Raw genomic sequence first — 26981 nt, forward strand, 5'->3', positions numbered from 1 at the left:
GGACAAGGGGGAATGGCTTCCCACTGCCAGAAGGCACAGTGAGATGGGATATTGGGAAGAAATTCTTCCTCTGAGGGTGGTGGCTCAGGTTTCCCAGAGAAGCTGTGGCTCCCCCAATGCTGGAAGTGTCCAAGGCCATGTTGGCTGGGGCTTGGAGCAACCTGGCATAGTGGAAGGTGTCCCTGCCATGGCAGGGGGTAGAATTGGATAAGCTTTGAGGTCTTTTCCAAGCCCAACCAGTCTTTGATTCTATGCAACTTTTGAAACTTTTTATGAAACCCAAGCAATTCCAGGGTTTATGATTCATTTTAAGAGGGATTTATATAAACAAACCAGCTGTGATTTCTGTTAATAGGAAGAATTGCCTGCATTTTGGTATTTATTTGCCTTTTCCCCTCTCCCTCCTCCAGGCCCACAGTTGTCAGAGGATCCATCCCAGCTCCAGCCACCCCCATTCAGCGACTACCGACAGTATCAATGATGGTCTCCGACCACCTCCTCCCCCCTCCTCCTCTTTTCTTTTCCTTCCCTGTCCCTGAGTGGTCCCACCTGGAGGATGTGGAGGGGGTTTGTACCTAACACCAGTGGTCATAGAAGGAGACCAGGTTGGTCAGGCAGGACCTGCCCCTCCTAAACCCATGCTCGCTGAGTCTGATCCTGCAGGCATCCTGTAGGTACCAGGTGATAGCACCCAAGATGACCTGTTCCATTATCCTCCTGGGCACTGATGTCAGGCTGACAGGCCTGGAGTTCCCCTGATGCTCCTTCCAGCCCTTCAGGGATGCTGTAAATCCCTTCAGGCACAGGAAGGAGCCCAATGACAGAGGGAAGGAATGCCAGGAGGCTTTGGAGCAACAGATCTCCCCAAAGAAACCACCCTGGAATTCTACCTTCCACAAAGGGGGAGGCAGAAGGCCTTTTCTTCTGGCCATCCCTGCAAGTTATTAGGTTTGCTGGAGGGCTGAAGTATCAGGGAATATGGGTATCTCCAGCAGCTTGATGCAGGCTTGGAGCAGCAGGAAGTTCCTTGCAGCTTTTTATTTACACCTCACTGTCCTGCTGCCAGCATGGTCTGTCCTGACAGGTCCTGCAGTTCTGTAGCAGCATTGAAAGATCCTGCAGTTTACAGCCTCCTCCTGGTGCTCATGGCTCCTGTGCTGCTCCTGCACTAGATCCTGGGATGCTTCCAAGGAGTTTGGATTGCTGCTGGAGCTGCTATGCCACCAGGTTTCCCGAGAGGACTGATGGATATCAATTGTGGTAACAGATTGCTTCAGAGCCCTTGCATTGTTCATGTCAGAAAAAAGTTTTATTTCTTTCCAAACCCAGAATACTACCTGCAGCCATGAAAACCCCACTGCACTTCCCCACCCCCAAACCCCCAATCATAATTGACTCATCCAGCTTTGTCAAACTTCACAACAATACATTTCAGTGAAAGGAGAAATCTTTCCATGTGGTACATGATAAAAGTAATCTCTGCCCTGCAGTTCTAGTTAGCCAAGGAAGAGAATTATGGTGACAAAGTTATATATTACCCCTAATTTAGTGAGATATTTTCAACCTTGTCCTCAAAATGCATAATTCCTACTTATGACTTAAAACCTACACACAAGGTACAAGGGGCTGCACTCTGCTCTGTCTCCCCAAACTGGGGACTACAGTCATAAACTGGGAACTTAGAACAAATAATCTGAACATCCCTAAGTCTGTCTCTACAAGGCAAGCAAATCAAGGTCCTAATACTAATGTGCAATCACATTAATGTGCACATGGTCTTCTGACATTAAGATATTTTTCACAAAATCTATTTATACATGTGCATGAAAAACCTGGATTTGAAGGATGCTGCAGCAGCAGGACCTGCCACAACCACACACCTCTTGCATTTACCCAACAGCTTCAACAGATGCTCCAGAAGCCACTCAAAGATAAACAATTCCATCCAAAATAACTGCACTAAAACTACTCAAGATCCAACACGTGTGCTGAGGTCAGGTCGCAAGCACAAGGCACCATCAGCAGGGCAAAGTATGGAGGACAGTGGCTGGCCAGCTCAACTGGCCCCTGGCTCTCCTCTCTTGCCTCTTTTGGTACCCAGCAGGTGACCCCTGAGGGAATTTTGGTTTATTCTGCTGTTCGGGCCACTTTTCCTTTTGAAATGTTTTCTTCTGAATGGTCACGTTTTACCTTTATTTCCATGGGGTCATCTGCATCATCTACAGCAAGAAATAAAGAAGGATTAAAGTTTGCAAAGTCTTCTCTGACTTCAGTCAGGTTAAGATACAAAGTATCACAAAATGCTTCTGTTCATAGGCAACAATAATCATGAAATCCCAGGATGGTTTGGGTGGGAAGGGACCTTAAAGCTCATTTCATTCCACTCCACACCTTCCAGACTGTTCCAAGTCCCATCCTACTCCTTAGCCCTTACTCTATTCCAATATCTGTTCCCCTGTATGACCTGGTTTTCATACTGAGATGGGTGTTGGGAAAATGCTTGGAGTCAGGGACTCCCAAAATTTTGGCATTTCCAACATTTAGTCCCTGGTACCACAGGGCTGCTGGAAGAAGTGCCAGCATACAGTGGCTATATCTGTACTATTCCAGTGTGCAAGATCATGGACACATTAATAGGTATCCATTCCAGGGTTTGGAACAATTCATTCCCTCAAGTTAGAAGGGTGAAGGAAAGAACAGGTAAAGTTCCCCTCAGCTGCTCCATGTTGGGTTTCTATAATATAGAGAGGCCGCTGTGGCTCAGTCTCAAATAGAAAGGTATTTTGTTACTTAAATTCCATTATGGAGCCAGGCTGGGAGAGCTGGGAATGTTCAGCCTGGAGAAGAGAAGGCTTCCAGGGAGACCTGACAGACCCTTCCTAAAAGGGCTCCAAGAGAGCTGGAGAGGGGCATGGGACAAGGGCCTGGAGGGACAGGACAAATGGGAATGGCTTCCCATTGCCAGAGGGCAGAGTTAGCTGCGATATTGGGACAAAATTCTTCCCTGTGAGGTTGTTGAGGCCCTGGCACAGGCTGCCCAGAGAAGCTGCGGCTGCACCTGGATCCCTAGAAGTGTCCAGGGCCAGGTTGGACATGGTTTGGAAAAACCTGGGCTAGTGGAACGCGTTCCTGCCCATGGCAGGGCGCGGAAACTGGATGAGCTTTAAAGTTCTTTTCCACCCAAACCAGGCTGAGATTCCATGTTTTACTGTGAAGGATTCCTCTGAGCACAGCACAGGCCCTGGGATTTCAATTTTAAGACCACAGGTGCCATAAGTGACACATCTGTGTGACTGGAATTACCTAATTAATTAAGTACCTCAGGCTCGCACAGTTTGAGTGTTCTAGCCTTACCTGATAACTACCTGATTGTTATCCACAGGGTTAAGCAATGCAGAAAACCATGCCAAAGGGTAAATTTCTTGGAACAACTCAACTCCTCAGAGCTTTATGCTCAGTGGGAATCTCAATTTCTGCTATCACATAGGGCAGATCATGGTAACAAAGACAAGTAAGGATGTTCTGGTTTACAAGAGGCATGGGCAGAGCTGCAGAGATTTCTGCACCTTGGAGACACACGCAGCCAGCCTGGGGCTGGGGAGTCAGGGCAGGGGGAGAAGATCTGGTTTTGGGAAAGCATTTCTGCAGCAGGCAGGAGGATGCTCCAAGGGGAGAGGGAAGGAAGAAAAGGGTCACACTCTTGTTCTCGAACTTGGGACAGCATTTTAACAGTAACCAGAAGAGTTACTCATGATGTTCGTATCCAACATGGAAAAGCATCCTGGAAAACCACCCAAAACCCAGCCCCAGAGCCCAGGTTCCTGAGGACAGTCTGTGTGTCACAGCACAGGGAATGTGGGTGCTGCAGCATCTCTCACCTCTCGTGAGCTGGACTGTTTTGTGCTGCTCCTCTCTGACCTGTTTCATCAACTGCATGTTGTGGTCACTGGCTTCCTTGTGGTTCACCATAGGGAAGGGGTAATCCTGACCTGGTAATGTGGAGACAGAGCCTTTACCACCCTCAGCAAAGACATTTTCCGTGGATTTGGAATACTTCCAGTTTTTCTTAAATGGAAGTGCCTAATCCTTTCCATCAAAGAGAAGAGCTCTCACTTTGACCTAAGAGCCTTCAAAGATGTGTTAGAGCAGGAGTAAAAGCACAAGATGTTCTGATATTATTTAAAGCAGCCAAGCATCCAAGATGAATAAATTCAAAGGCAAAAGTGTGGAGTGATCCAAGAGTTTTAGGACATAAAGTTGAAGCAAAAATATGTACTGTGAAATGAGACTCCTATAAAAAATGTTAATGGAGAATGAACAGAAGGAAGGCTGTTGGATTCATCCATTTTCAGAAGATAAATGGCTTATGTTGGAAGTGTGATGCTTCCATCTCATACACATTTATTTTGGATAGTTAGCAGCAGAAAAATCCTTAGCAAGGAATATGAATTAATTACCTATGATACATCCTGCTTGCTTCTGCTCCTCTTCCGATGCTGTCCAGGGCTCATAGATGTACTTGGAGGGAAAGTTCTTTAGTATGGGCAAGTACTTCCTACAAAACAAGGATAATAGGTGGGTTTATAATCCTGCAGCCAAATATTCATACATTCAGAGAAGTGTAAACCAATCTGTGCCATGTTAATATTGAGATTACTATCTGTGGGAAAGTTCTGATTCATTCTCCACAAAAAAAAGATCAGGTTTATGTTCTCGAACCTCCATAGTTGTAATATCTTCCAAAAGTTAACTTCACAGCATAGAATAAATGGGGTGATTTAAACAGTACTTTGGTTTTGATTTCCTCCAAAATAAGTTTTTAAAATTTTCACTGACATTTCATCCTAAACATTAATAAATTTTAAAAACAAACTAATATTAAAAAATTATTGCAGAATGGCAAAGTAATTTTTTGTTCCACTCTGTGAGGTACCTCAGCACAAGCTTCTCCTTGGCAATACCCAAATCTAGACAGGATGGGAGAAAGAGATGTGGAGAAATTGAGCTGTGCTGGGGGTTGGGTTTTCTTTCCTTTTCTCGAAGAATTTTTTCCCATTGAGTTGCTAAGAAGCACTGATGGCTGTGTGCTTGAGACTTCGGGGAGGGGGAACTCCTCTGATTTTTGGGAGCTTCTCTGGGAGGGACAGAGACACCTCGAGATTAGAAGCAGGTAAAGGACGGGAGCTGGGGCAGTTGCGGATCTCTCGCTCAATCTGGGCTTCGGAGACCCAGACGGGGGACCCCCAGTCTGGGAAAAGGAATTCGCTGACACAGTCACAACCCAGCTGGGAGCTGCTTTTCTTCTGCCGCTGGGCCCCGCATCCCTGTGCACTACCGGGACGTCCCACAGTTCCAGCTCCTGCCACAGATCTTGACACATCTCGCCCACCACCCAGGGATTTTTTGCTTGTTGCAGTGTGAGCTCATTTCCTGTTTTACTTCCCAGTCCCTTCCCAGGTGTGGCAATACCTCTCTTCCCCCTCACCCCCTGCTGGGCTGTCAATCAGTCTTAACATTCCAGCAAGGCCATCCTGTGGTTGGTCAAGTTTGAAAGATGCCCCCAGGCCTGGGGTCATTGGCCTGTCTATGTGTCCCTGGTTCCCTGAGACCCTCCTCCTCTCACCTGGTTGGTGCTCACCTGTCCCTTCCCCTTCCCCTGTCCCTGGGCTTAAATTCAGCCAGGACCATGTGCTCAGGATTCTGTTGGAGCTGTTACCAAGATTCAGATGTCTGTGACCATGAAATAAAACTCTGTATATAAACCCTCCGACAGAATCCATCTCCTTCCTCTTCACCCTAGCCTGAAGCCTTTCCACCCGAGGTAAACTGAGTTTCTAACCTTGCCTGGACTTGTTCCAGTGCCCGCTGCCACATCCAGCCAGCCAAAAGTGTCTCTGAGGTGAAATACCACAGTTGCCGCCTTTGGCCCAGCAGCAAGGGTCAGACGAGCTCAGACACAATCTACCTGGTAATATTTGGAACATATTCCAATATTTGCTCATTCCTGCTGTTCCAGCCTAGTGCTTCTCAGAGTCCTCTGGGGGCACCGGGACTGACTGCCCCGGGCTTTGTGGAGCAAAACCTCTCCTCCACCCCTCCCGGTCTGGGCTCAGCCGCCATTGCCCCACAGCGCCCCCTACAGCCCCACAGCGCCCCCTGCAGCCCCGCGGGGATCGCTGCACCTGCCCCGCCCACCGGGAGCCAGCAGCGCTCCTGCTGGCCGTGCCCGGAACTGCAGCAGAGGGAAAGCGCCGCAGCCCCAAGGCTGGGATTGGGCTCCTGCTCTGTGATTCGTGATGCTGCAGTCGTTGAGGTTTGTTTGCCTTGTTATACATAATAGTAAAGAACTATTACTCCTAATCTCATATATTTTTGCCTGAGCCCCTTAATTTCAAAATTATAATAATTTGGAGGGAGTGGGTTCACATTCTGCATTCCAAGGGAGGCTCCTACCTTCCTTAGCAGGCACCTGCCTTTCAAACCAAGACAAGCTGTTTGCTCAACACTAACACAGTGAGCCCAGTGCTTTGAGAAAGTCCATCAGCACATTATGGAGAGACAACAAAAATGAGACTCTGAAGCAAAGAGGACTTAGAGTGGGAAGTAAAACCTATGTGTGTGCAAATAAAGAATGGCAGGGTTAGATGGGATATTGGGATATTCCTCTCTGTGAGGGTGGTAAGGCCCTGGCACAGGTTGCTCAGAGAAGCTATGGCTGTCCCATCCTTGCAATTGTCCAAGGCCAGGCTTGGAGAAACCTTAGGATAGTGGAAAGTGTCCCTGCGCATGGCAGGGAGAGGAACTGGATGAGGTTTAAGCTCCCTTCCAAGCACATCCCAGAATTCTATGAAAAGCAAGAAAATAAGTGCAAACTGGAGCAGGGAAGCTGTGGGAAATTTTTCTCAAATCCTTTGGAAAGAGGAGCCAGCCTAGTGATCAAACATGGTGCTGGACACAAGTGCTCACAAATGAACACAAGCCCTGCTCAGCCATCACTTGGAATAACAGATATCTCTCTGCTTCTCCATGCCACAGTTTCCCCAAGTTTTCAATAAAACCATTGCTATGAGTCCTGTTTAACAGGTGTGTGTGTGTGTTTGAAAGTGATCCATTTCATCAGTTCCTGCTGTTCCTTCTCAAGAGGAGCTTGAGAGGCTCTCAGGGAGGTGGCGGGGTGGGTGTCCCGACCTGATATAGTCGCCCTGGGGGTCTGTGCGCTTCCCAAAGCGGACAGGGCAGAAGATCCGTGTGTACTGGTGGAAGAAGGCGCTGGCTGACAGCCACATCCAGTTCCCAGCGTTGATGCTGTAGTCAGCATCTAAAAGCAGCTCTTCAAACACCTGTACATCAGGAATGGGAAGAGAAATAGCCCTGAAATGGTTATATTGCAAAAACTAGACAAAAGCAGACTGGGAAGTTGCTACTGGAAGCACAGCACTGTGGGGCCAGGGCTGACTCCTCACAGGCACACTAGGAATGCTCTCCATGGACAGAAGACAGAGCAACCCAAAAACTCTGGGTTTGGAACCTGCTAGAGACTGAGCATGTCTGCACCAGTATCCTCATTATCCAAAAATCATGAGCATTTGGGGAAGGGAATGAACTCTCACCACTGCACTGAGTGACAAATAAAGATATTCCATAAAGCCTGAGATCCACAGGAAGGGGCAGAACCAAACCCTGCTCTGTAGAACTGTCCACTGCTAGACTCAGGCGGTGCAGGGTTTCTCAGGGCTAGGCAGAACAGAGAAAAATAAAAGGCAGCAGAGAACCTTCATTCCCTCTTCCCAGCTGATCCAAAGGTCCCCACGTGTCAGGAAGCAGGCGACAGCGTGCCGAGCCAGGTGATGGATCCAGCCTTCCTGGCGCAGCTGAGTCATAATGGCATCGATCCATGGGAACCCTGTCTGTGCCTGCAGCAGAACAGGACATCAGCTCTCCCCCATACACTGCTTTCACAGAATTACAGACTGGTTTGGGTGGGAAGAGACATTAAAGCCCCCTGCCATGGGTAGGGACACCTTCCACCAACTCAGGTTGCTCCAAGCCCCATCCAACCTGGCCTTGGACGCTTCCAGGGATCCAGAGGCAGCCACAGCTTCTCTGGGAACCTAGGCCAGGTCCTCACCACCCTCACAGGGAAGAGCTTCGTCCCAATATCCCATCTAACACTGCCCTCTGTCAGCTGGAAGCCATTCCCCTTGTCCTGTCACTCCATTCCTTGTCTCAAGTACCTCTCCAGCTCCCCTGGAGCCCCTTTAGGCACTGGAAGGGTCTCTAAGGTCTCCCTAGAGCCTTCTTTTCTCCAGGCTGAACATTCCCAGCTCTCACAGCCTGTCACACCACTGCAAGATGCATTCAAACTGCCAGCAGGGACAGATCAAGGGAAGAGGAAAGCTCCAAGCTCCAATGCAGCTGCTGTGGCCATGCACCTCGTTACCGTTTTCCATTTGTGGAGCCTCTCTGCATCCTTGTACCAGCAGATCTGGAGGCAGATGGGGTTCCCAGCCATCTGGGTGAAGTTGGGCGTTGCTGATGCTACTGTATAGAAGAACTCCCTCCACAACAGCTGCCCTTGGAGCGACACTGGGGGCAGAGAGTGATGCTTTGCCTGCAAAAGACACAAGGTGACAGCTTCAGTTCATACATATCATTGCAGCTTCACTCATTTTGTGTGTGCCATGCCTACAAAATAAAGATGAATCTGACTAAAATACAAGTTTCAAGGCACTTTAGTGTTCAAGTCAAGGAAATCAAATATCCGAGGCAATGCTGTCTGGGCCAAAGCAAAGCCAAACTGCCAGACTTCAGTGTTAGCTCGAACATACTCCACCTACCTTCCAAAACTGTGTCACACTGGGATTTCTTACACCAAGCATGTGTTTATTAATGTGCTAACTGAATTCAGGTGGCTCAGCCATGTCTCAAATGATAAGCTTAAGATGGAGGTAAAGGAGGTTGGTTTTCTTGGGCTGGTTTCAAGCTTTTTTTTCTTAAGAATCAAACAAGATTTCAGAAAGTGGTTTTCATTTATGCAACAATTAAAACTTGTCTAAGATAAAATCAGTTGATTTCCAGAAACAAAACTGTACAAACCAATCAGAAACTTCCCTTAACCACCAGACAGACTAAATTTCAAGCTAAATCCTTGAAATTTAGGAAGGTTTTTCTGGACTTCCCTGCTGATCCCAGGTCTGCTGGCTCTCTATTCATAGAACCACGATTTGGGTTGGAAGGGACATTAAAGCCCATTTCACTCCACACTCTGCCATGGGCAGGGACACCTTCCACTAGCCCAGGCTGCTCCAAGCCCCATCCAACCAGGCCTTGGACACTTCCAGGGATGGGGCAGCCACAGCTGCTCTGGGGACCGTGTGCCAGGGCCTCACCACCCTCATAGGAAATAATTTCTTCCCAACATCTAATCCAAATCTGCTTTCAGTTTGAAGCCATTCCCTATTGCCCTGTCACTACAGTTCCTGATGAAAACATGAATTTAGAATATTAATATCCTGTTTCTAAAACTTAATTGGGAAGAGCTACAGACATTCTGTAGCTGTTTCACAGAACATGAAGCCACTCCACAGATTTCATGGGACACTGTGAGAAGACACTAACAAAGAAGCATTTTTTGATACACCAAGTCTCTACCAAGAGGATCTGAGTGTTAAATCCTGCCTCCCATGCCACACTTGTCACAGTTTTGGATTTGCTTACTTAGGACCAATTATTGGCTTACCTGAGCATAAATGTTTGACAACCTATAAAAAAATGTCCGAACTGACAGACAGCCCATACTGAAATATGGGCTCAGGCCTGTGGTGCTTGGAAGCAGCGAGTTTGGGATTGTCCTTGGCTTAGTAAAACTTGTTACCCAGCCCTGAAATGAAAACAGAAATTTGGGTTCAGGCAGCACAAGATGACACATGGCCAGTAATAAACAGAGGAAAGCTCTTGGAACTGGATTAACTATCAGAGGGGCTTGTTTGATGTCATGCCTGGAAAACACTCCCACTTCCCAGAAATGAAAGAGAACAAAACCCGAGCCTAAGCTGCCACCCTCCTCCAAGCCAAGCTGGGCACTGATCTCAGCCCACCTGGAGTCACCACCATCCCCTGGGTTCCATCAGGGCTGACCTGGTCAGTCAAGTGTTGCTCCAGACGCTGCAGCCCTTCAGTCTCCCCTCCTCTCCAAGGGGAAAGGCTCTCTGGGGAAATCTTCAAATCCACAGGGAGAGGCACCCTGTAACACTCAGCCAGGCCCGGGTCAGGGGCCCTACATCTCCTGAGGTGAGAGAGAAAACTCTTTGAAAGGAACAACAGAAGCCAGAAGATAGAGGCAGTCCCTGTCAATGCCATACCAAGTATCATCTATCACAGTCCAACCAGAGCACAGAGAATGAAAGCACATTGAGACATCCCAGGCTGTACTTTCTGGGGGAGAAGAGTTCATCCTGCAATTGCTCCAGGGAATTCTAGCCAGAACTGGGGAAGAACAGTCCCACCAAGTTACAGTGCTCAGAGCAGTCAGCTGCATCCCCAGCTCAGACGCCTTTCAGTCCCCATGCCCTACACAAGGCTCAGAGGCAGCTCCTCTCCAATTCCTCCCACCTGTCATATCCATCCCTAGGAGGGAACCAAGAGCCTCCTCAGACCCTAAACACAATTATGGTGCTGCCTCCAAATGCCACTCCAGCTCCCTTGAGTGCCTCTGAGGAGAGGTCACTCTGGAGCCACAGAATCCCAGACTGGTTTGGGTTGGAAGGGACATTAAAGCCCATCCAGTTCCCCCTCCTGCCATGGGCAGGGTCACCTTCCCCGGGTTGCTCCAAGCCCTGGCCAACCTGGCCTCGGACACTTCCAGGCATGGGGCAGCCACAGCTTCTCTGGACAATCTGTGCTAGGGCCTCACTACTGCAGAATTTCTTCCCAACATGTAATCTAAACCTTCTCTCTTTCAGTTTCATAAGGAAGGAGGCAGGAGAGAGAAAGGAGGCAGGAGAGCTGGGCCACCCCAGCTACTCATTCCTAACCAAGCTGGGGCCCCTGAGCCCACACTCCATAGCAGCCCCCCAACATCTCCTCAGCCTCAGTTGCTGAAGCTTCCCAAGGCCTCTGCTCCCCATATGGCTGGAAGAGCATCAGTTTGGTCTTCTTCCACCCCATAAAACACAGATGAAGAGGCCCAAGGAAGTGCTGGTGACACAGAGACTTCTCACAACCTGTGAATTAACTCAGACATCAACAGATCTTTGTACTTACCTGGACAAACCTGAGCTCAGCCCTGCTGCAGGCACCTACAGAGGTGGGGCCAGTGCAGCTCTCAGAGCACTGGCATAGCTCACGCCTGCTGGGAAGCATGTGAACCACTTATCTCTCATCAGCATTAATTTTAAAAGTCCAAACAAACAAATCAGGCAAGAAAGGTTAAAAAAAAAAAAAAAAAAAAAAAAAAGTCTTGTTATCAGACTGTCTCAGGACAACAATCAGGAAGTAACAAGACTCCCCCAAAATGGGAAGATTCAAGCCTGGGTTGGTGGCACTGAGCTGAGGCCATGCAGGAGGCACCTGATGTTGAATCCCAAGCACCTGCAGTCCCATTCCAGCTCTCTCCTGCTCCAGTCTTACCTCCCTTTGAATCACTAACCTCATGGAAAGCTAAACACAAGACATCCTTGACTCTGAGCTACTTCTCAAGTCCTGGGAGACATGGGCTCAGTCTCTCTTTCCCATATAGCAGAGGGGAGCAGAGATTTAAAGCCTGGAGGGAACAGTAGGATCATTCCATCGAACTTCCTGCATAAAACAAACTATTGTGGTTCATCTAATTCCTGTCCAAAATCTTAAGAGGAATGCAGAGCATGCCTTTTCCCAGGTTTTCCTCTGCAGGAGTTTGACATCTCTTAAAAGCTTTTCTCAAGGTGTGTCTTAGGTTACAAGATATGGCTGGGGCTGTGTATCCTATTGCCATCTGTTAGAGGTGGGGCAGTTATCCTCTGTTCATTGGGCCACCTGTTAAAAGCAGATGGGGCAGTTTTCTTTATATCTTCACACTCTCCCTCTGGGGAGATCTCTTCTGCTCATGGGCCATTGAGTGTTCCTGCATGGCTGATGAAATTCCATCATCCCATGGGGAGATGTTCCACTCAGGGGAAGGAGCCAAGAATTCCTACCTGGATAGAATCTGGCTTTTGGAACAGCACAGCAGCCTTTGCCCACTGCATTCCCAGAGGAGCAGCTTTCTGCTGTCCTGCATTCCCAGAGGGGGACCAGGCCCATCTGCAGCAGCCCTGGACCTTCAGAGGAAAACTCCCCCCTTGTGCAGGATCCCTGATCCAGCAGAACCACAGCTGGCACTGCAGGAAGGCTGAGCCCCCAAGGGATGGGGCTGGGACACCACCCTGGCACATGGGGTGTCAGGTCATATTCTGACTCTGTCAGTGTATTGGTTGTTTTTTGGGGTTTTTTTACTATTGCATTTGTATTTTTAATTTTCCTAGTAAAGAACTGTTATTCCTATTCCCATATTTTTGCCTGAGACCCTCATAACTTCAAAATTATAATAATTTGGAGGGAGGGGGTTTACATTTTCCCTTTCAAGGGAGGCTCTTGCCTTCTTTAGCAGACACCTGTCTTTTCAAACCAAGACAAAGTGCTTTGCAAAAGCTTAAGACTTTTATGGAATCACAGAATCATTAAGGTTGGAAAAAACCTTTAAGTCATTGAATCCAACCATTACTTTGTGAGGTGTCCCACATGGTGAGAAATCTGCACAAATACCAAAAGAGATGAGTATCAGACCATTCTGCCATCTGCTCTCCCCTCCCAACAACAGTTACATCCCCTGTACATAGAATCAATAACCCTCCACGCACAGAAATAAAACAAGAAAACATCTAAAATGCCTCATTATCATTTGGGCCTGGGTCTTCTTTTGGGCAGAGAAAGAGGACCAGCAATTCCCACTCACAGGCTGGTACTTACTGGAAGTCTTCAGCTGTGAGGTTTCGGACAGGCACCTCAGGGTCACCAAGCAAAGACAGAATGTGAAGGAACCTCTTGTAAGTTAATGGGGGACTCCCACCATTTAGGTCCAAAATCCTTAAAAAAAACCAAAACAACAAGATCTCTTCTCACATAACATAAACCAAGGAAGAAGCTGGAACTGCCAGCGGACAGGAAGGTGACATCACAGGCTGTAACAACTCCATTAGTGCAACTGTATGTAGAAATTACAGATTTTACGAGTTAAACTCCCCTGGGTGAGTGTACATCTATCCCAAGAGCAGTTTCTCAGGACGTAAGACAACAAAATTGGGATCAGGATTCCAGTCATGGCTTCACCTGCACAGCCACACACAGCCAGGACACACAGGGCAGGGCGTGGGACACCTCTGGAGTCACAAAAAATAGGTTCAGGGCAGTAAATAACTGTCCTCTCTGAGCAATGACCTGTGCAAACAGCTTGAATTCAAGACAGCAAGTTACAGACATCCATTCATTTACATAATTTAGGGGTTTTGCAAAATTGGAGTGTTAGGGCTGTTAGAAGTGTTAGTTATTACTGCTTTCCTTCTTAATAATTTCAATATCTTCAGTCATTCAACACTGAGTAACAGCTTGGATCCAAGTGTATTCAAACACCAGTGAAAGCTGACTTGAAAGATTTTGAAAATATCTGACACCAAAAACTCTTTACCATATTTAATAGAACTTTTACAAGTCCTACTAAAGGTGTTAGAGAATTTCTTCCACTCTGTTTAAAAGAGTAAGTTTTTAGGTGAATTAAACTGCCCAAAAGGAAAAAGTTAAGCAGCTGTTTGGGCTGAAATTCTAAAACCTGTGCACAATCTCTTCTCTTTCTTCCATGGGAGCAACAAAATTCTCCCAGCAAACAGCACCACGTTCACCTCAGACAGTTCAATTTCCTCCAAAGGAAAAACCAAGACACTTGGCCTTTCCTCTTCTAAAATGACCTCCCTGGAGACACTTGTGGGTTTGGGGCAGTCACGTACCGCTGGGTGTTGTACAGGCTGTGGCTCACCAGGGAGAGCACCTCAAAGCCCAGCTCCGCCCCCAGGCGCTGGATGTTGGCCTCCATCTCCTTGTAGAATGGCTCCATCTCTGCATCCAGTGTCACTTGAGTGATATTCCACTTCTGGATGTGATCCCTAAGAACAAGCTCATACTCCCCTTGAATAACCAGCAAGCAGGAGCCCAGCTTGCCCAAGTTTTTGTGGAGATCCTCAAGAGACTGGAGCAGGAAGTTCCAGCGCAGGGCCCCGATGTGCATGGAGGAGGTCAGGAATGCTGTGTCCAGGATGTACACGGGGTACAGGGCCTCTGAGGACTCCAGGGCAGCCAGTAGCACTGGGTTGTCGTGGAGCCGGAGCTCCTTCCGGAAAAGGTGAATGGTGCGATGCAGCATCCTGGCTACAAGAGGAAGGGAACCCTTGGCTTTCAGGATACCAAATCCCTATAAAGAACAAGGTCAATTAACAATTAGAAACACAGCTCCAAAAAATCCTCTGCAGTTTTTACCACAAACTTCTTGCTTTGATAAGTTTTCATGAGAGAAACGCAGGAACGAGAGCAAACCTGTCCTCTGACCCCATCATTCAGCAGCAGAATCACCATCCAGCTCCACAGAGAATGGCCTCTGCCCCAAATGAGTCAATTAAATCCTCTAAATTAAATCCCTCAATGAAATCACATCCCAGTAACACTCACCAGAAGGAAGGAATCAAAACAGATGGAGCTGCCAGAGCTCCATTTAGTGCACAAACACTTTTTAACCCCATAGATGTGGCTGTCAGCAAATCTTCTGGAAGTCATCAGCTGATTTCAAGGAGGTCCACAGGAGCAATCAGCTCATCAGAGACCTGGTGCAATACTCCGTCTGTCAGGCGATTTTAGGAGACATCTGAACTTACGGATTTCACAGAATCCCAGACTGGTTTGGGTTGGAAGGAACATTAAAGCCCATCCAGTTCTACCTCCTGCCATAGGCAGGGACACCTTCTTCTGTCCCAGGTTGCTCCAAGCCCCATCCAACCTGGGCTTGGACACTTCCAGGGATGGGGCAGCCACAGCTTCTCTGGGCAACCTGGGCCAGAGCCTCACCACCTTCACAGGGAAGAATTTCTTCCAATATCCCATCTTACCCTGCCCTCCAGCAGTGGGAAACCATTCCCCCTTGTCTTGTTCCTTCAGATCCTTGTCCCAAGTCCCTCTCTAGTTCTCTTGAAGCCCTTTTAGGCACTGGAAGGGGCTCTGAAATCTCCCCTTTTCTTTTCTAGGCTGGGCATCCCCAGCTCTCCCAGCCTGCCTCCAGAGCAGCACCAAGCCCAGCAGGACCTCCTAAACTCACTTTCCCATGTAAAATTGGGAAAGTACGACATCCACCTCCCAGGTGGGTCCCTACCTGATGCTAATTTCCAACCTTACCCCCAGAGGAGATCAGAGATTAACAAAGAACCAAATGACAATCCCTAATCCAGCTCAGCACCTCCAGCCAAACAGCTGCACTCACCCCCTCACAATGGCTGCACCAGGCAACTCAGCCCTTGTCCCTGCTCAACCCACATCCAGCAGCTTTTCCATAAATCTGATTTTCTCCATTCCAAAACACATGCACCAGCAGCACCCAGACAGGCCCATTTTGTTACAACCCCCCAGTAAGGCCCCAAACTCACAAGCACTGGGGTGCAGCCCTGGGCAGGGCTGGGCTGGGCTGTGTGGCGTGCTCTGCCCTGCACCCACTTCCTGGGAGAACCGGAAAAACAAGGTGGCTCTTGCAACTCAGGGGAGCACCCCGATGGCATTTCTGGGTACTAAACCATGCAAAGTGTGCTGGAAGAGTCCCCTGCATCCTATGCACCAGCTAGGGTCACAGAGGGACTGCCCCAGCCAGGGGCTCCAAGGCCCCCACAGCCTTACAGCCTTTGGGGCTGTCCCAAGCCCTGTGGCCCCACAGGCCCCAAATCCAGGGCCCTGCAGCCCCCTGATATCTGTGGGATCACACTCACCCCCACACCCCTTTGTCTCACACACCTGGGACTGCTGTGAGCCCAGTGCCCCACACAGCCCATGCGATGGCCCCAAGATACGTCCCCAGGCAGGACCCATCCCTTCAGTGATGGCATCCTTGCAGGACCACACAACAACACCGACTGGGCACAGGGCAGGCAGGCCCCAGGCCAGGGCCTGGGTGGGCTGTAGGGTCTGGGTTAACAGCAGCTCTGGGGATGCCACTAAAGGGGACTGGGGGAATCAGAGCTGGGGGGACAAGGATTTCATTAAAGCAGGCTGGGAGGAGCAGAGGCTCCATTAAAATGGGCTGAAGCCCACTTGGGATGGTGGGAGCCCAGAGCCAAAGAGGTGTCAAAGCTGGGTGAGGAGCTGGGATCCCCTACTGGATGGGAAAGAATGGGGAGGGGGATCACTTGTGCAGGCCATGGGTGGTGTCAGAAAGAAACTGAGCTCTTGGACACTCCTGTCGTGTCACCAGGAAAGGAAAGATGCTCTGGAATGTTGGAGAAGGCAGAGCAGGTGCTGTCTGTCATTGACATCATGTTGAGATTTATCCACTGTTACTCTTCCACCTCTCCATGAACGAGCAGCTCGAGTCTGTTCATTCCCTGTCATATCCAGATCACATCTGTTCCCCAAAAATCAACCAGGCAGGTAGAAAATACACCTCACACAGGATTCATCCCTGTACTTCGGGACAGGTACACCACGACAACAAGCACAGAAATCTAGGCCTTACCTTGAGGGTTGCACAGCTGATGCTCCAGTATCTTTACAACATGTCACCCCTAAAAGAGGAGGTCACACAGTCACTGATCCCAGCTCTCCTGATGCTGAGTATTTTTCTCCACAGGCAAGAATGTGCTGGAGGGATGCAAAAGCTGTCAGTGGCACTATCCAAAACCCACTGTGCTGCCCCTGTTCCTACAGGCATCCAGAAATGAGTTGCCCCGGGGTTGTTGGGGTTTTAAACACCACTAAATAACACAAATATCTGCACTGATGTGGATTCTGCTTCAAAGATGGTCTAAGCCATGCAAGTCTTTGTGTAATTCCCAAGAGTGAAGGAGGAGGACTGCAGGCAGCTCCTCTCTGGTCCCACTGGCCCTTGGAGCTGGCAGAACCAGATGGGGCAGGGACAGACCAAGGCCTAAGGAACTGGGAACAGAAATTTTTAACAGGTTAATTTCCTCTGTGGGACACTTTCCATTGTCAAATGCTCTTTGACTATATTTTGGCTGCTTCAGAAGCAAGAGTGAAACAGATAAACAACGGTTTATCTGGAGAGAGCAGCCTTACACCTGCTCTCTCAAACCACAGTCTGGGCTTGGGAAGTGGAATAACGATCACCATTAAGTTGTTTAATGTTATTCTGTTTCGATAGGCTTGAGAACAATTTTTAATTGGGATCTAAGAATTATTTTTTGCATAAATCTGGGTCCATAATCCCACTCTAGACCTGAGGCCACTGTTGATTCCAACCTCTAGGTTCTTTCCCGTTTGAATACTTTAGGTGATAAATACGGTGCTGGATACAGGTTTGATGCAAGAAAACGGCATATTGAGTCAGAGAAGGAAATAAGTCCCAAACACATCGAAGTGTAGGGGCTTGACTGGGGCTTCTCCGGCAACGGGTCGAGAACCGCACTCGAGTCTCTGCCTATGGGGGATGGGGCGGAGGGAGGCCGGGCTGAGGCCCCAGGACCCGCTGCCCGGGCCCCTCACCCGGACGGGGAAGCGGCGAGGAAGCAACGGGGGAGGGCGGCCCCTGCGCCAGCCCCGCAGCAGCTGAGGGCGAACGGGCCAGCCAGGACTCCCGCCGCCTCCCGGGGGGGCTCCCTGAGCCCGCCTTTACCTCCTTCCCCATGGCCTGTGGTGGCGGCGGGCGCGGCAGCGGTTCCTCGCCCCACGGGGCCGGTTACACAACGCTGGCTGGGACAGGGAGTTATGTAAGGACCGCTCCCAGCAGGGCGCTGCCCGCTGTCCGCGGAGGTTTAACGCGGTTCAGGGTGGGAGGGTCCCAGGGCTGGAGCATCCCAGAGCCGGGGATCCGGGGCGGTCCCGGTTGGTCCCGGAGCTCCTCCGGCCCCGCTCTCGCCTCCCCACCACAGCCTCAGGCCACACCCCGCGAGCTTGCTTCAACGAGGGCGGGGCTTGGGTTCCCGCCCGCAGCGCTCACCCAATGGCAGCGCCCTAATTCAATTGAGGGGGCGGGGACAGGGGGCCAGGACAGCTCAATCAGCGCCCGAGCGGCGGCCTGGGGGGTGGGGCTGCCCGCCAGGAGCCTGCCCGTTGCCAGGCGATAGCGGAAGTGCCGCCCCCGCCGCGCGCCGCCTCACGGTCTGTGCGGCGGGAGCCCGGGGATTGGTCATTGCGGGGGGAACGTTAATTAGTTAGAGTGAGGCGGTAATTAGTAAATAGGGAGAGCGGAGGTCGTTCCGAAGGGATTGTGTAGGAGATCTTGGAGGGGTGAGGCTGTGGGTGGCCGTTCCCATCCTTGGGGAGTGGGAAGGGGGGCGCATCTCTTGTCCGTGTGCGGGGGTAATTACGCTAAGGGGTATTTAGTTAGGCTGATGGAGGAGGGTAGAACGCTCCTTCAGTGGGATAGTCAGGCTAGAGGTGCAGTGAAATTGAGGGGTGCTCGGGTGAGCGAGTCTGTGGGGTGTTAATGGTGCCTGAGGGAAAGGATAATCCCTGGAGGGGGCAGTTAGGCCTCGGGGGGTGTCCCCATCCTCAGGGTGAGTGGTTAGGGCTGTGGTGGGTAATCGAGCCAGGTTCCTCTCGGGGTGTGCCTTTGTCCCTGTCTGTGGGGACTGAGGGGCAGACTAGTCCTTTGGGAGTGTCTGGAGCATTGCTGCGGTATGGGGAGGCCCATCCCTGAGGCAGCTTTCAGGTCTCCCCCTGCCCAGGAAATGGGGATGGAGCCTTTGGGTAGGAAGGGGCCCTGATGGATGGCCCCAGCAGGGCAGTGGGTACCTTAACCATGAAAGGACACGGGTCCCAGGGCAGATGTTACAGTCCCCTAAGGGCTTTGGAGCCTGGTTATGGCCTCCCAGTTTATTAGGGTTTGTTAAATCCCAGGGTTTATTAGACTCAGCTGGGGACTGAGGGGATGGGATGGATTATAAGGAGTCTCATGCCCCTGCCCCAGCTGGGTGCAAGAGCAGCTCTAGGAACTGCCTCAGCCTCTCTGTGATCTGATATCACATCAGGCTAACAGCTCAAAACCCAGGTCCTTAGCCAAAAAAAACCCCCAAAATCTCAATTTAAAGTGCTGTTTTTAAAAATCCAGGTTTGTCAGGAATAGAATTTGGTCTCAGAGCTCCAGCACCATGCAGAGAGCTTCACGGCTGGCAAGGGAGCTCTCACTCCTGGCTGCAGAGCCACCTCCGGGCATCACTTGCTGGCAGAACGGGCAGCTGGATGACCTACGGGCACGTACGTACCCTGGGGGTTCCCAAAGGCAGGGCTGGGCTGCAGTTTGCTGCTAGGTTTGTGATGCTTTGGGCTTTTCAGGCTATGTGGAAATGTGGGATTGTAGTTTCCTTTAAACATGGCTTGGCCTGTGACTTGGCTGGTCTACCCTTAGTTTTGATTGCTGGGGTGTGGAACTGGTCTTACATAAGAACACATTTGATGACATTTTTTATTCCTGGATTCTCCCTAGTGAGGGAAGTGAGGCCCTGGCACAGGTTGCCCAGAGAAGCTGTGGCTGTCCCATCCCTGGGAGTATCCAGGTTAGATGAGGCTTGGAGCAACCTGGAATAATGGAAGGGGTTCCTGGAATTGGGTGGTCTTTAAGGTCCCTCCCAACGCTTAACTTTCTGTGATTCTGTCACCTGAACAGCGCTGTAATTGTGGGACGTACATGGGGACTGCTGGACAAGATGATCTTGAAGGCCCCTTCCAACCCAAACCATTCTGTAATTCTGATTTTAAATGTAATTCTTGTATTTTCATCTTGCTCTTAAAGAAATTTTAGGAGGTGTGGACACACCATATGAGAAAGGAATATTCAACCTGGAAATCATAGTTCCTGAAAGGTAGGTGGGCAATAGACTCTAGCTAGCTCAGTTAAGGCGTTCTCCCCTGTGAGGGTGGAGAGAACCTGGCACAGGTTGCCCAGAGAAGCTGTGGCTGCCCCATCCCTGGAAGTGTCCAGGCCCAGGTTGGATGGGGCTTGGAGCATCTTGGGCTAGTGGGAGGTTCCTGCCCATGGCAGGGGGTGGAGTGAAATGTGCTTTAAGGTCCCTTCTAATGTAAACCAGGCTGATTCTCTGATTAAGTAGTTGGTGTAGTCCTGCTTTAAGTATTAGTTAACTGATGTAAGGGTATTTGCTGTAAATACTGACGTGAGTCTTCATCCTCTCAACAAGGAATTGAGACCCTCTTTTTAGGGAATGCAATTTTTCTAGCAGCTGATACTTATTTTGCATTGAACATCAAAGATGTGTGATTAAAAACCTAAAAGTGCAATGATAAGACTTTTGCTTCATCATACTGTCTGAAAGCTTTCTGGAAGGAGTTTGTTCATCAGTGCAAAGTTTGTTCTTCCCCTTGTGGAAGGCTATCCAGCGAAGAGTTAGTCTGACACAGCTGGAAGCAGCAAAGGCAGAGCACTGCCTCTGAAGATTTTTGGGGAAGAGTGTCATGTAGGCTGGGAGGAGAAAATTACGGCATTGCTTGGGTGACAAAACAACAGGTCCTATAAATATAACAGTAACTTTTGTTTCTTAATGCTTGTCCCTTCAGGTACCCGTTTGAGCCGCCAAAGATTCGCTTCCTGACCCCCATCTACCATCCCAACATCGACTCTGCTGGAAGGATTTGCCTGGATGTTCTTAAGTTACCACCGAAGGTAAAACAGTGCTTGGGTGTGGGTAAGTGAGCCTGGGCAGGATAATGAACTCCTTATCTGCTTCTTGTAAAAGCCTGATTGAATGTCTCTTTGCTCCTGACTTATTTACAGGGAGCAGGGAATGAAGTTTTGAGTGGCATCTTCTTTGTTTAGAGCCAGAACATGATGTTTTTGTTCCATATAAGTTTCCAAGGCTTTAAAGATTGGAGTCAAAAGGCATTATGTCTGAAAATGAGTTGCCCCAACACAGCAGAGATGTGCAGGGTACAGCCCATAGAATTACGGGATATCTTGAATTGGAAGGATCATCAGGGCCACGAGCTGGATTTGTGCAGGACAAGCCCAGAGTCCCACTGTGTGCCTGGGAGCTTTATCCAAATGCTCCTTGAGCTCTGGCAGCCTTGGAGCCATGACCACTGCCCTGGTTGTCAGTTGGGCTTCCTTGGAGCCTTGTGTTGAGAGTGGGTCTGGTGTGTTCCATGGGGCATTAGGTGCTGGAAGTCCCAAGGCAACTGTGGGCAGGTTGTGTTGAAGTGCTGTGGGTTCTGAGGTGTTTCTAGGCTGCCGTGTGCTGGTTTCTTTGCCCGAGCTGCTGCTCTCCTCCTGTTTCCTTACAGGGTGCATGGAGGCCTTCCCTGAACATCTCCACCCTGCTGACCTCCATCCAGCTGCTGATGGCAGAGCCCAACCCTGATGATCCTCTCATGGCCAATATTGTACGTGAGCTCCCTCTCTCCTGGCCATGGACGTGGGTGGGGAGGGAGTAGGGGGCTGGACTTAGGCTCAGCTTCTGCTTCACTCACTCTGGATTGGCACATTTGGAGCATGGCCTGACCTGGGTCAGCTGGGGCATCGCTGGGCTTCCCTGAGGCAGCTGAGGCCAGAAAAGATGGTCATGGTCTTGTCTTCAAGCTACTATCTTCAGTGCAAATGGCAGCACAAGTTCTTCAAGCAAGCTAAATGAATTTTACATTTCATGCTTGTTGCAGTTTTAGTCTGGTTTAGGAGTCCTAAAGCCAGACTTGGTCGCAGCTTCTCAGTGACATGTATTCAAACAAATCTCTGTCTTTGTCTTGCTCTTCCCATTTAGTCCTCAGAGTACAAGTACAACAAGCAGCTGTTCCTGCTCAATGCCAGGGAGTGGACTGAGAAATATGCAGGGCAGCTGAGGGTAAGGACCATGCTCTGCTCACTTGGTATGGCTCCCTCTTGGTCTACAGTCCTTTTGTCTGTTTCCGTTTCACAGTTGCTTTGTTCTTTACTTCCTCACCTTCTGCTCTGTGTTTTGGATCTGTATTTAATTTCATGATATTTTTTTAAGCTCATTACATTCTCTCCTTCCAATTAAATGTGCTCATTCACTAAAAACTGCCAGGCTGCTCAAGGTGGAGGAGGGAGAGATGGATAAACCCTTCCCAGAGATGCTGTAGCCCTATTCTCCCTCAGCTCTGTTCCCTGCCCACCTGTGCCTGATGCCCACCTGTGTCAGTTCTCCACCTGCTCATCCATTCACTGACTGGTCTCCCTGTTCCCTGATGGAGTTCAGCCTTCCTCCCATCATCCTTCCACTCTTCCTGCCTCCTTTCCTCTCTTCAGTCTCATAAAAATAAAATCACCCTTAAGCAGATCAAAGTCTCCGCCCAAAAATCAGTTACCTTTGGGCCTTCTCCCTTCCCTAGATGCCTTTCCTCCCTTGCACCTGATTTGGGTAACACCCTTTCTGGGATGGGGATATCTTCCCTGCAGGAGCCATGCTCACTGCTCCAGCTCTGAATGCATTTCCAAGTTAACTGTGGCTGTCAGGAGGGCACGGAGCGAAGCCATCCCTTCAACAACACAGAGCCCTGGAGCAACCTGGCTCATCTATGTGTGTTCTACTGCCCTGCTCAGCCATTATCTTGCTCTCCTGTCATCCCCCTTCCTAAAAATCCCAGCAGTGGGAGCAGAATAACAAAGGCTCACTGCGTAAGAGCCAGAGTACAATTAGCTCTGACATTGGTGGAGCACAGGGCATTCCAATGGCTGTAAAATTAAAATATTCACAACTCTTTTTTTTTCTTGGGTTATCACAGGCTTCCAAGCCTTTGGAAGAGAAAATCAGCCAAAGTGAAACAAGCACCAGCAGTGAATCGACCATGCAGAAAAGAAAAGGCATTGACATCAGCAGGAAGGAGAAGAAATCCCGCCCAGATTCCTGAGGGGTTTTTGTTCTCTTTGGGCTGTCACTGTCCCCTTCCCCTCACACATATACGAGGAAAGAGTCTGCCTTTTAGGGGCTGCACCAGCTTTGGGTTTCTGTTTCTTTGGGGTGTTATTTTTTTGTGAAAAGTTCCATTATATTAATAAAATATAAAGCTTTTATTGATATCTACTTTTCCATTTTGTTGAGTGGAGGTTTTGGAATATTCGAAAGAAAAGGTGAGTTGATATGGTGCAGCATGGTTTCTGGTAGTGGGAGAGGGCCACAGGAGTAGCTTCTGTGAGAAGCTGCTAGAAGCTTCCACCGTTTCTGACAGAGCCAGCCTCTGATGGCTCTGAAGATGGGCATCAAGGGCCCAGTTAGAGAGGTTGCTAATGCCTCTGTGATGGCATTTAAGAAGAAAGTCAAAACAGCACATGGGGGCAGTTTTTCTCCAGTGGCGGGGAGGCACTGCCTTGCTGGTGTGGCCTGTGGTGAGCCTTGCCTGCCTGGGCACCCCTAGCCAACCAGTGCAGACAGAAGTGCAGGGGCAGTGTCTTCCCCTTCCGGATGCCCTGCATGAGGAGAGGTGTTAAATGGTGCCAATGCTGTGGTGGCCGCTGCCCACACAATGACAGCCAGGCCAACTGGCCACCAAGGGAAACAGGGCAAGCAATTCCTTGATGTGGAACCTAAATGAGACCAGCTTCTCTGCAGGATCTTGCAAGAATTATAGGGACTTCTTGGCAAGAGTACCTACAAGTAGCAGGGGGTTTTTCCTAGTCAGAGAAGAGGAGGAAGTGAGAACATGTGAGAGAAAAGGTCGGTGGGGAAGGAGGTGCTGCAAGTGTCAGAGCCAAGGTTCCTCTGCAAGCTATGGTGAGGACCATGGTGAAACAAACTGTCTCCTTGTAATGCGTGAAGTCCACAGGGGATGCAGAAGTTCACTCACAGTCCATGAGAAAAGGGGTCTAGCTGCAGCAGAGAAAGCTGAAATCCAGTGGGAGACTTGAATAGAGAGAGAAGGCCTTCGCTTCCAAACTAGAGCAGCCTGTCATTAAAAGATTACATTCCCATGGATGAGTGACCCACACCACAGCAGTTTTGGGAAGACTGCCTGTGGGAGGGACCACACAGCACAGCAGAGAAAAAACTGCTCCCTGAGCGAACAGAAGATCTCAAGTGACAAACTGACTAAAACTCCCACACCCTGTCTCCCCACACTGTCAGTAGGAACGAGAGAGGGGCTGGAGGAGGAAAAATGTGGTTTAAAGGCTTCTTTTACTTCTCATTCTCCTCTTCCAACTTTGTTGATAATAAATTTACTTTAAACCTGTTTTGCCCTTAGTGTTTTTCTCTCCCTGTCCTTATCTCAATTCATGAGCCCTTCATTTTTTTCCCTCTCCTCTGCCCAACAGTAGCAGGAGAGGGTAAGCAAATGACTTTCGTGCCTGGCGTTTGGCCAGTGTCAAACCATGACAAAAGGAAACCTGGAACCACTGCTTCAGCTTCCAGTTTCCAACTTTCAGAGACATGGGAATAGCACCAAGTAGTTCAGTTTCTATTTTCACAACCAACTAAGAGCAGGAGCTGAGCAGCAGACAGGTCAGAAACAGCTGGTGGGAATCCTTTCCCAGGAAAGGCTTAGTTTTCCATGTAATCTCAAGGGCTAAGTCATTAAACTCAAGTCTTACAACTCTGGCTCTCCAGAGCAGTCTGTTAGGTTCCAGTTGGACCATTTAGGCTAACCTGGATGATGTCTTGGCTCTGTTGTGACTCCAAGAGGTAGCCAGTGACAAGAACCAGCTCACATTAGGTGAGGAAGAGCTCAAAGGATTCCCAGGGATCTGGCAGGATGGATGTGGAAGAGCAGGATGTCAGCAATGTGATGTGCAGGGTGAAGAGCACAAGAGGACTGGGCTAAGGAGGACAATTCTTGGTGTTTCCACAGACCCAAAGAAGAGGCCTGGCAGCAGATTGCAGTAGGAGCAAGTCAGGTGCTTGGCCTCTTGCTCTGCAGGTTCTCTGCTGGGATTTTAACCCATGCCCTGTCCCTGCTCCCAGAAAAGTGAGTCAGGCCCATCTCTGGAGCAAAGAGAGGACTCAGTGAGGTTCCCAATGCCTGGGAAGCAATGAAGCTCAGTGATGTTATGAATAAGGTGTAGTAATTGGCCCATGCAAATAAGGAGTTATTAAGTATGGTAGGAAGAAGTTCTGTTAAGGTTTACAGTTCTTTTGACATGTACTTTTGTTGTTCCAGTTTGGTTTTGAACCATTTTCTGTTCACACCATCACACCAGAAACTCTTTTAACTCTAGTTACGACATCTTTTATAAATTTCTTATCCAATCAGCTATTTCCACAAAGCTCACTAGCATCTTCATAAAACAATCATTCATTGCTGTATTATATGATTTTGCTGCAATGTGTATCTTTTTATCCAATCATATAACTCTACAGAAACTTATTGCTCTATCTTCTACTTTTTACTAACTCTATAACAAGTTCCATTACTAGACTTTAAAATTTTTTACTATCTTGCATAACATATTTATTTGTTTACATGAGGCATATTTCTCCTTGCATAAAACATTTTTCTGCTAAACTACAAATGCTTATTCTTACTCTGTGTCTGTTTCAATTTTGTGTTCTAAATCTGCAAACCTTCTCCAGGGTCTTAGGTTTAACACTGTATCCATCTATCTCCAAGCTTGTATGTTCAAGGCTTTGGGAGCTCTCTGTGCTTGCGTTTTCCACATCTCCCCCTTTCTGTCAAACCACAAATACACCCTTAATAGCTTTATCGAAGATCTGCTGCACACATTGAAGCAAGCAAGGCACCATTATTAGCACAACTACTATGTCAATTAATATATACATGCCTATTTTTAGAAGTTATTTCAGGCAAGGTGTGAAACTCCATCTCTCGAAATGGTCATCTAACCAAGTTTTATAATCAACCCTAATTTTGGATACTGCCGCAGAATGAGGCCTTTGTCGGGGACGAGCCATTTGTCAGGTGCAGGGAAAACTCAGGGCTCAATATGAGTCAACAGCAAGTTCCGTTTATTGAAGAGAGCATCAGACACTTATACAGCAAATAATAAGCTTATGAATATTCTGTAAGCCAAGCGATCTATTGGTTAACTGTACCATTAACTCTTTCTCATTCCTTTGGGCCTACATTCTCTATTTCCCACGGCTCTCTGTCTACTTGTTATCATACCCAGCTAGGCCCAAGGACACGCTATCTTGCAGATGCAAAAACTCAAACTAGCTGTGTTCGGTACTTTCCCAGCTCCTGGTCGGCTAACAAGCGAATGTCTACATGACCTCTGTCATGTAGCCATTTCTCTACAATTCCCCTGTTTTCTTGTTGCACAAGCAAGGTTTGATGGGCTAACTGCGTCACACTCTTTGCAATACAAGAATAGGCAATTCTAACAACTATTACATTACAAGCAGTATTCTCAGCTAGCAAGGTTTCTCTCTTATAAGGGATCTGAGCCAGGGAGACAAACTGAAAAGGCTATCACTATTTATAGGATATGCCTATAAATACGACATATACGACATATTCTTGTATCTGCCATACAACAGATACAAGAAGGATTCTATGCTGCTACAAGGATCAAATAAAACTCAGGTGTGCTAATACAACCTACAAAAATAAGCTAAAGGAGCAACATGTGCACAGGTTTCATCTGCGTCGATTGTCTGGTAAGTTTGCTTTCCATTCTCAAACAGCAGATACACTTCAAACAGGAATGGCTTTACTCACAAATGCTTCTGATTGTCTCTTTTAACTAAAGTTTCTCTGATGTTCACAACAACACCTTGCACACAAGTCATAAAATAAACACCTAGCATAAAAGCATAAATCTATCTAACATCACTTAAACTTAATAGCAC

General features: G+C 48.7%; 2 protein-coding genes across 8 annotated transcripts; one reads left to right on the plus strand and one right to left on the minus strand.

Moving 5' to 3' along the window:
* Positions 1–1378: 1378 nt before the first annotated feature.
* LOC132083215 (cryptochrome-1-like) lies at positions 1379–18031 on the minus strand. Of its 2 annotated transcripts, XM_059487824.1 has the most exons (12): positions 17888–18031; positions 16772–16896; positions 14016–14476; positions 12985–13101; positions 10138–10285; positions 9740–9880; positions 8441–8611; positions 7773–7913; positions 7189–7340; positions 4458–4555; positions 3879–3989; positions 1379–2219 (listed from the first exon to the last, which is right to left on the minus strand). In XM_059487824.1, the coding sequence occupies exons 3-12, from the start codon at positions 14426–14428 to the stop codon at positions 2128–2130; spliced, it is 1584 nt and encodes a 527-aa protein (XP_059343807.1). In that variant the 5' UTR covers positions 14429–14476; positions 16772–16896; positions 17888–18031; the 3' UTR covers positions 1379–2127. The 2 variants fall into 2 exon arrangements, with proteins under 2 accessions (XP_059343807.1, XP_059343806.1); XM_059487823.1 differs by lacking the exons at positions 16772–16896; positions 17888–18031 and adding an exon at positions 15696–15824.
* Positions 18032–18330: 299 nt separating this feature from the next.
* On the plus strand, positions 18331–23253 carry UBE2T (ubiquitin conjugating enzyme E2 T). 6 transcript variants are annotated; one of them, XM_059487944.1, is made up of 7 exons: positions 18331–18372; positions 19325–19470; positions 20006–20075; positions 20785–20890; positions 21508–21606; positions 21981–22061; positions 22963–23253. In XM_059487944.1, the coding sequence occupies exons 2-7, from the start codon at positions 19365–19367 to the stop codon at positions 23086–23088; spliced, it is 588 nt and encodes a 195-aa protein (XP_059343927.1). In that variant the 5' UTR covers positions 18331–18372; positions 19325–19364; the 3' UTR covers positions 23089–23253. The 6 variants fall into 6 exon arrangements, with proteins under 6 accessions (XP_059343927.1, XP_059343924.1, XP_059343923.1 ...); XM_059487941.1 differs by having other exon boundaries at positions 18369–18430; XM_059487940.1 differs by lacking the exon at positions 18331–18372 and adding an exon at positions 18382–18501.
* The last annotated feature ends 3728 nt before the right edge of the window (positions 23254–26981 follow it).

Source organism: Ammospiza nelsoni, chromosome 23, assembly GCF_027579445.1.
Source record: "Ammospiza nelsoni isolate bAmmNel1 chromosome 23, bAmmNel1.pri, whole genome shotgun sequence".
Lineage (NCBI taxonomy): Eukaryota > Metazoa > Chordata > Aves > Passeriformes > Passerellidae > Ammospiza > Ammospiza nelsoni.

Excerpts from the sequence above, each read along its gene's own strand:
- UBE2T (XM_059487944.1), top strand. The coding sequence starts at position 19,365 with ATGCAGAGAGCTTCACGGCTGGCAAGGGAGCTCTCACTCCTGGCTGCA. Across the intron at positions 20,076-20,784 it reads GAAATCATAGTTCCTGAAAG|GTACCCGTTTGAGCCGCCAA; the intron begins GTAGGTGGGCAA and ends TTGTCCCTTCAG. Across the intron at positions 22,062-22,962 it reads AATATGCAGGGCAGCTGAGG|GCTTCCAAGCCTTTGGAAGA; the intron begins GTAAGGACCATG and ends GGGTTATCACAG.
- LOC132083215 (XM_059487823.1), bottom strand. The coding sequence starts at position 15,824 with ATGCCATCGGGGTGCTCCCCTGAGTTGCAAGAGCCACCTTGTTTTTCC. Across the intron at positions 14,477-15,695 it reads AGGGCTGCACCCCAGTGCTT|GGATTTGGTATCCTGAAAGC; the intron begins GTGAGTTTGGGG and ends TGTTCTTTATAG. Across the intron at positions 7,914-8,440 it reads GGCTCCACAAATGGAAAACG|GCACAGACAGGGTTCCCATG; the intron begins GTAACGAGGTGC and ends GTTCTGCTGCAG.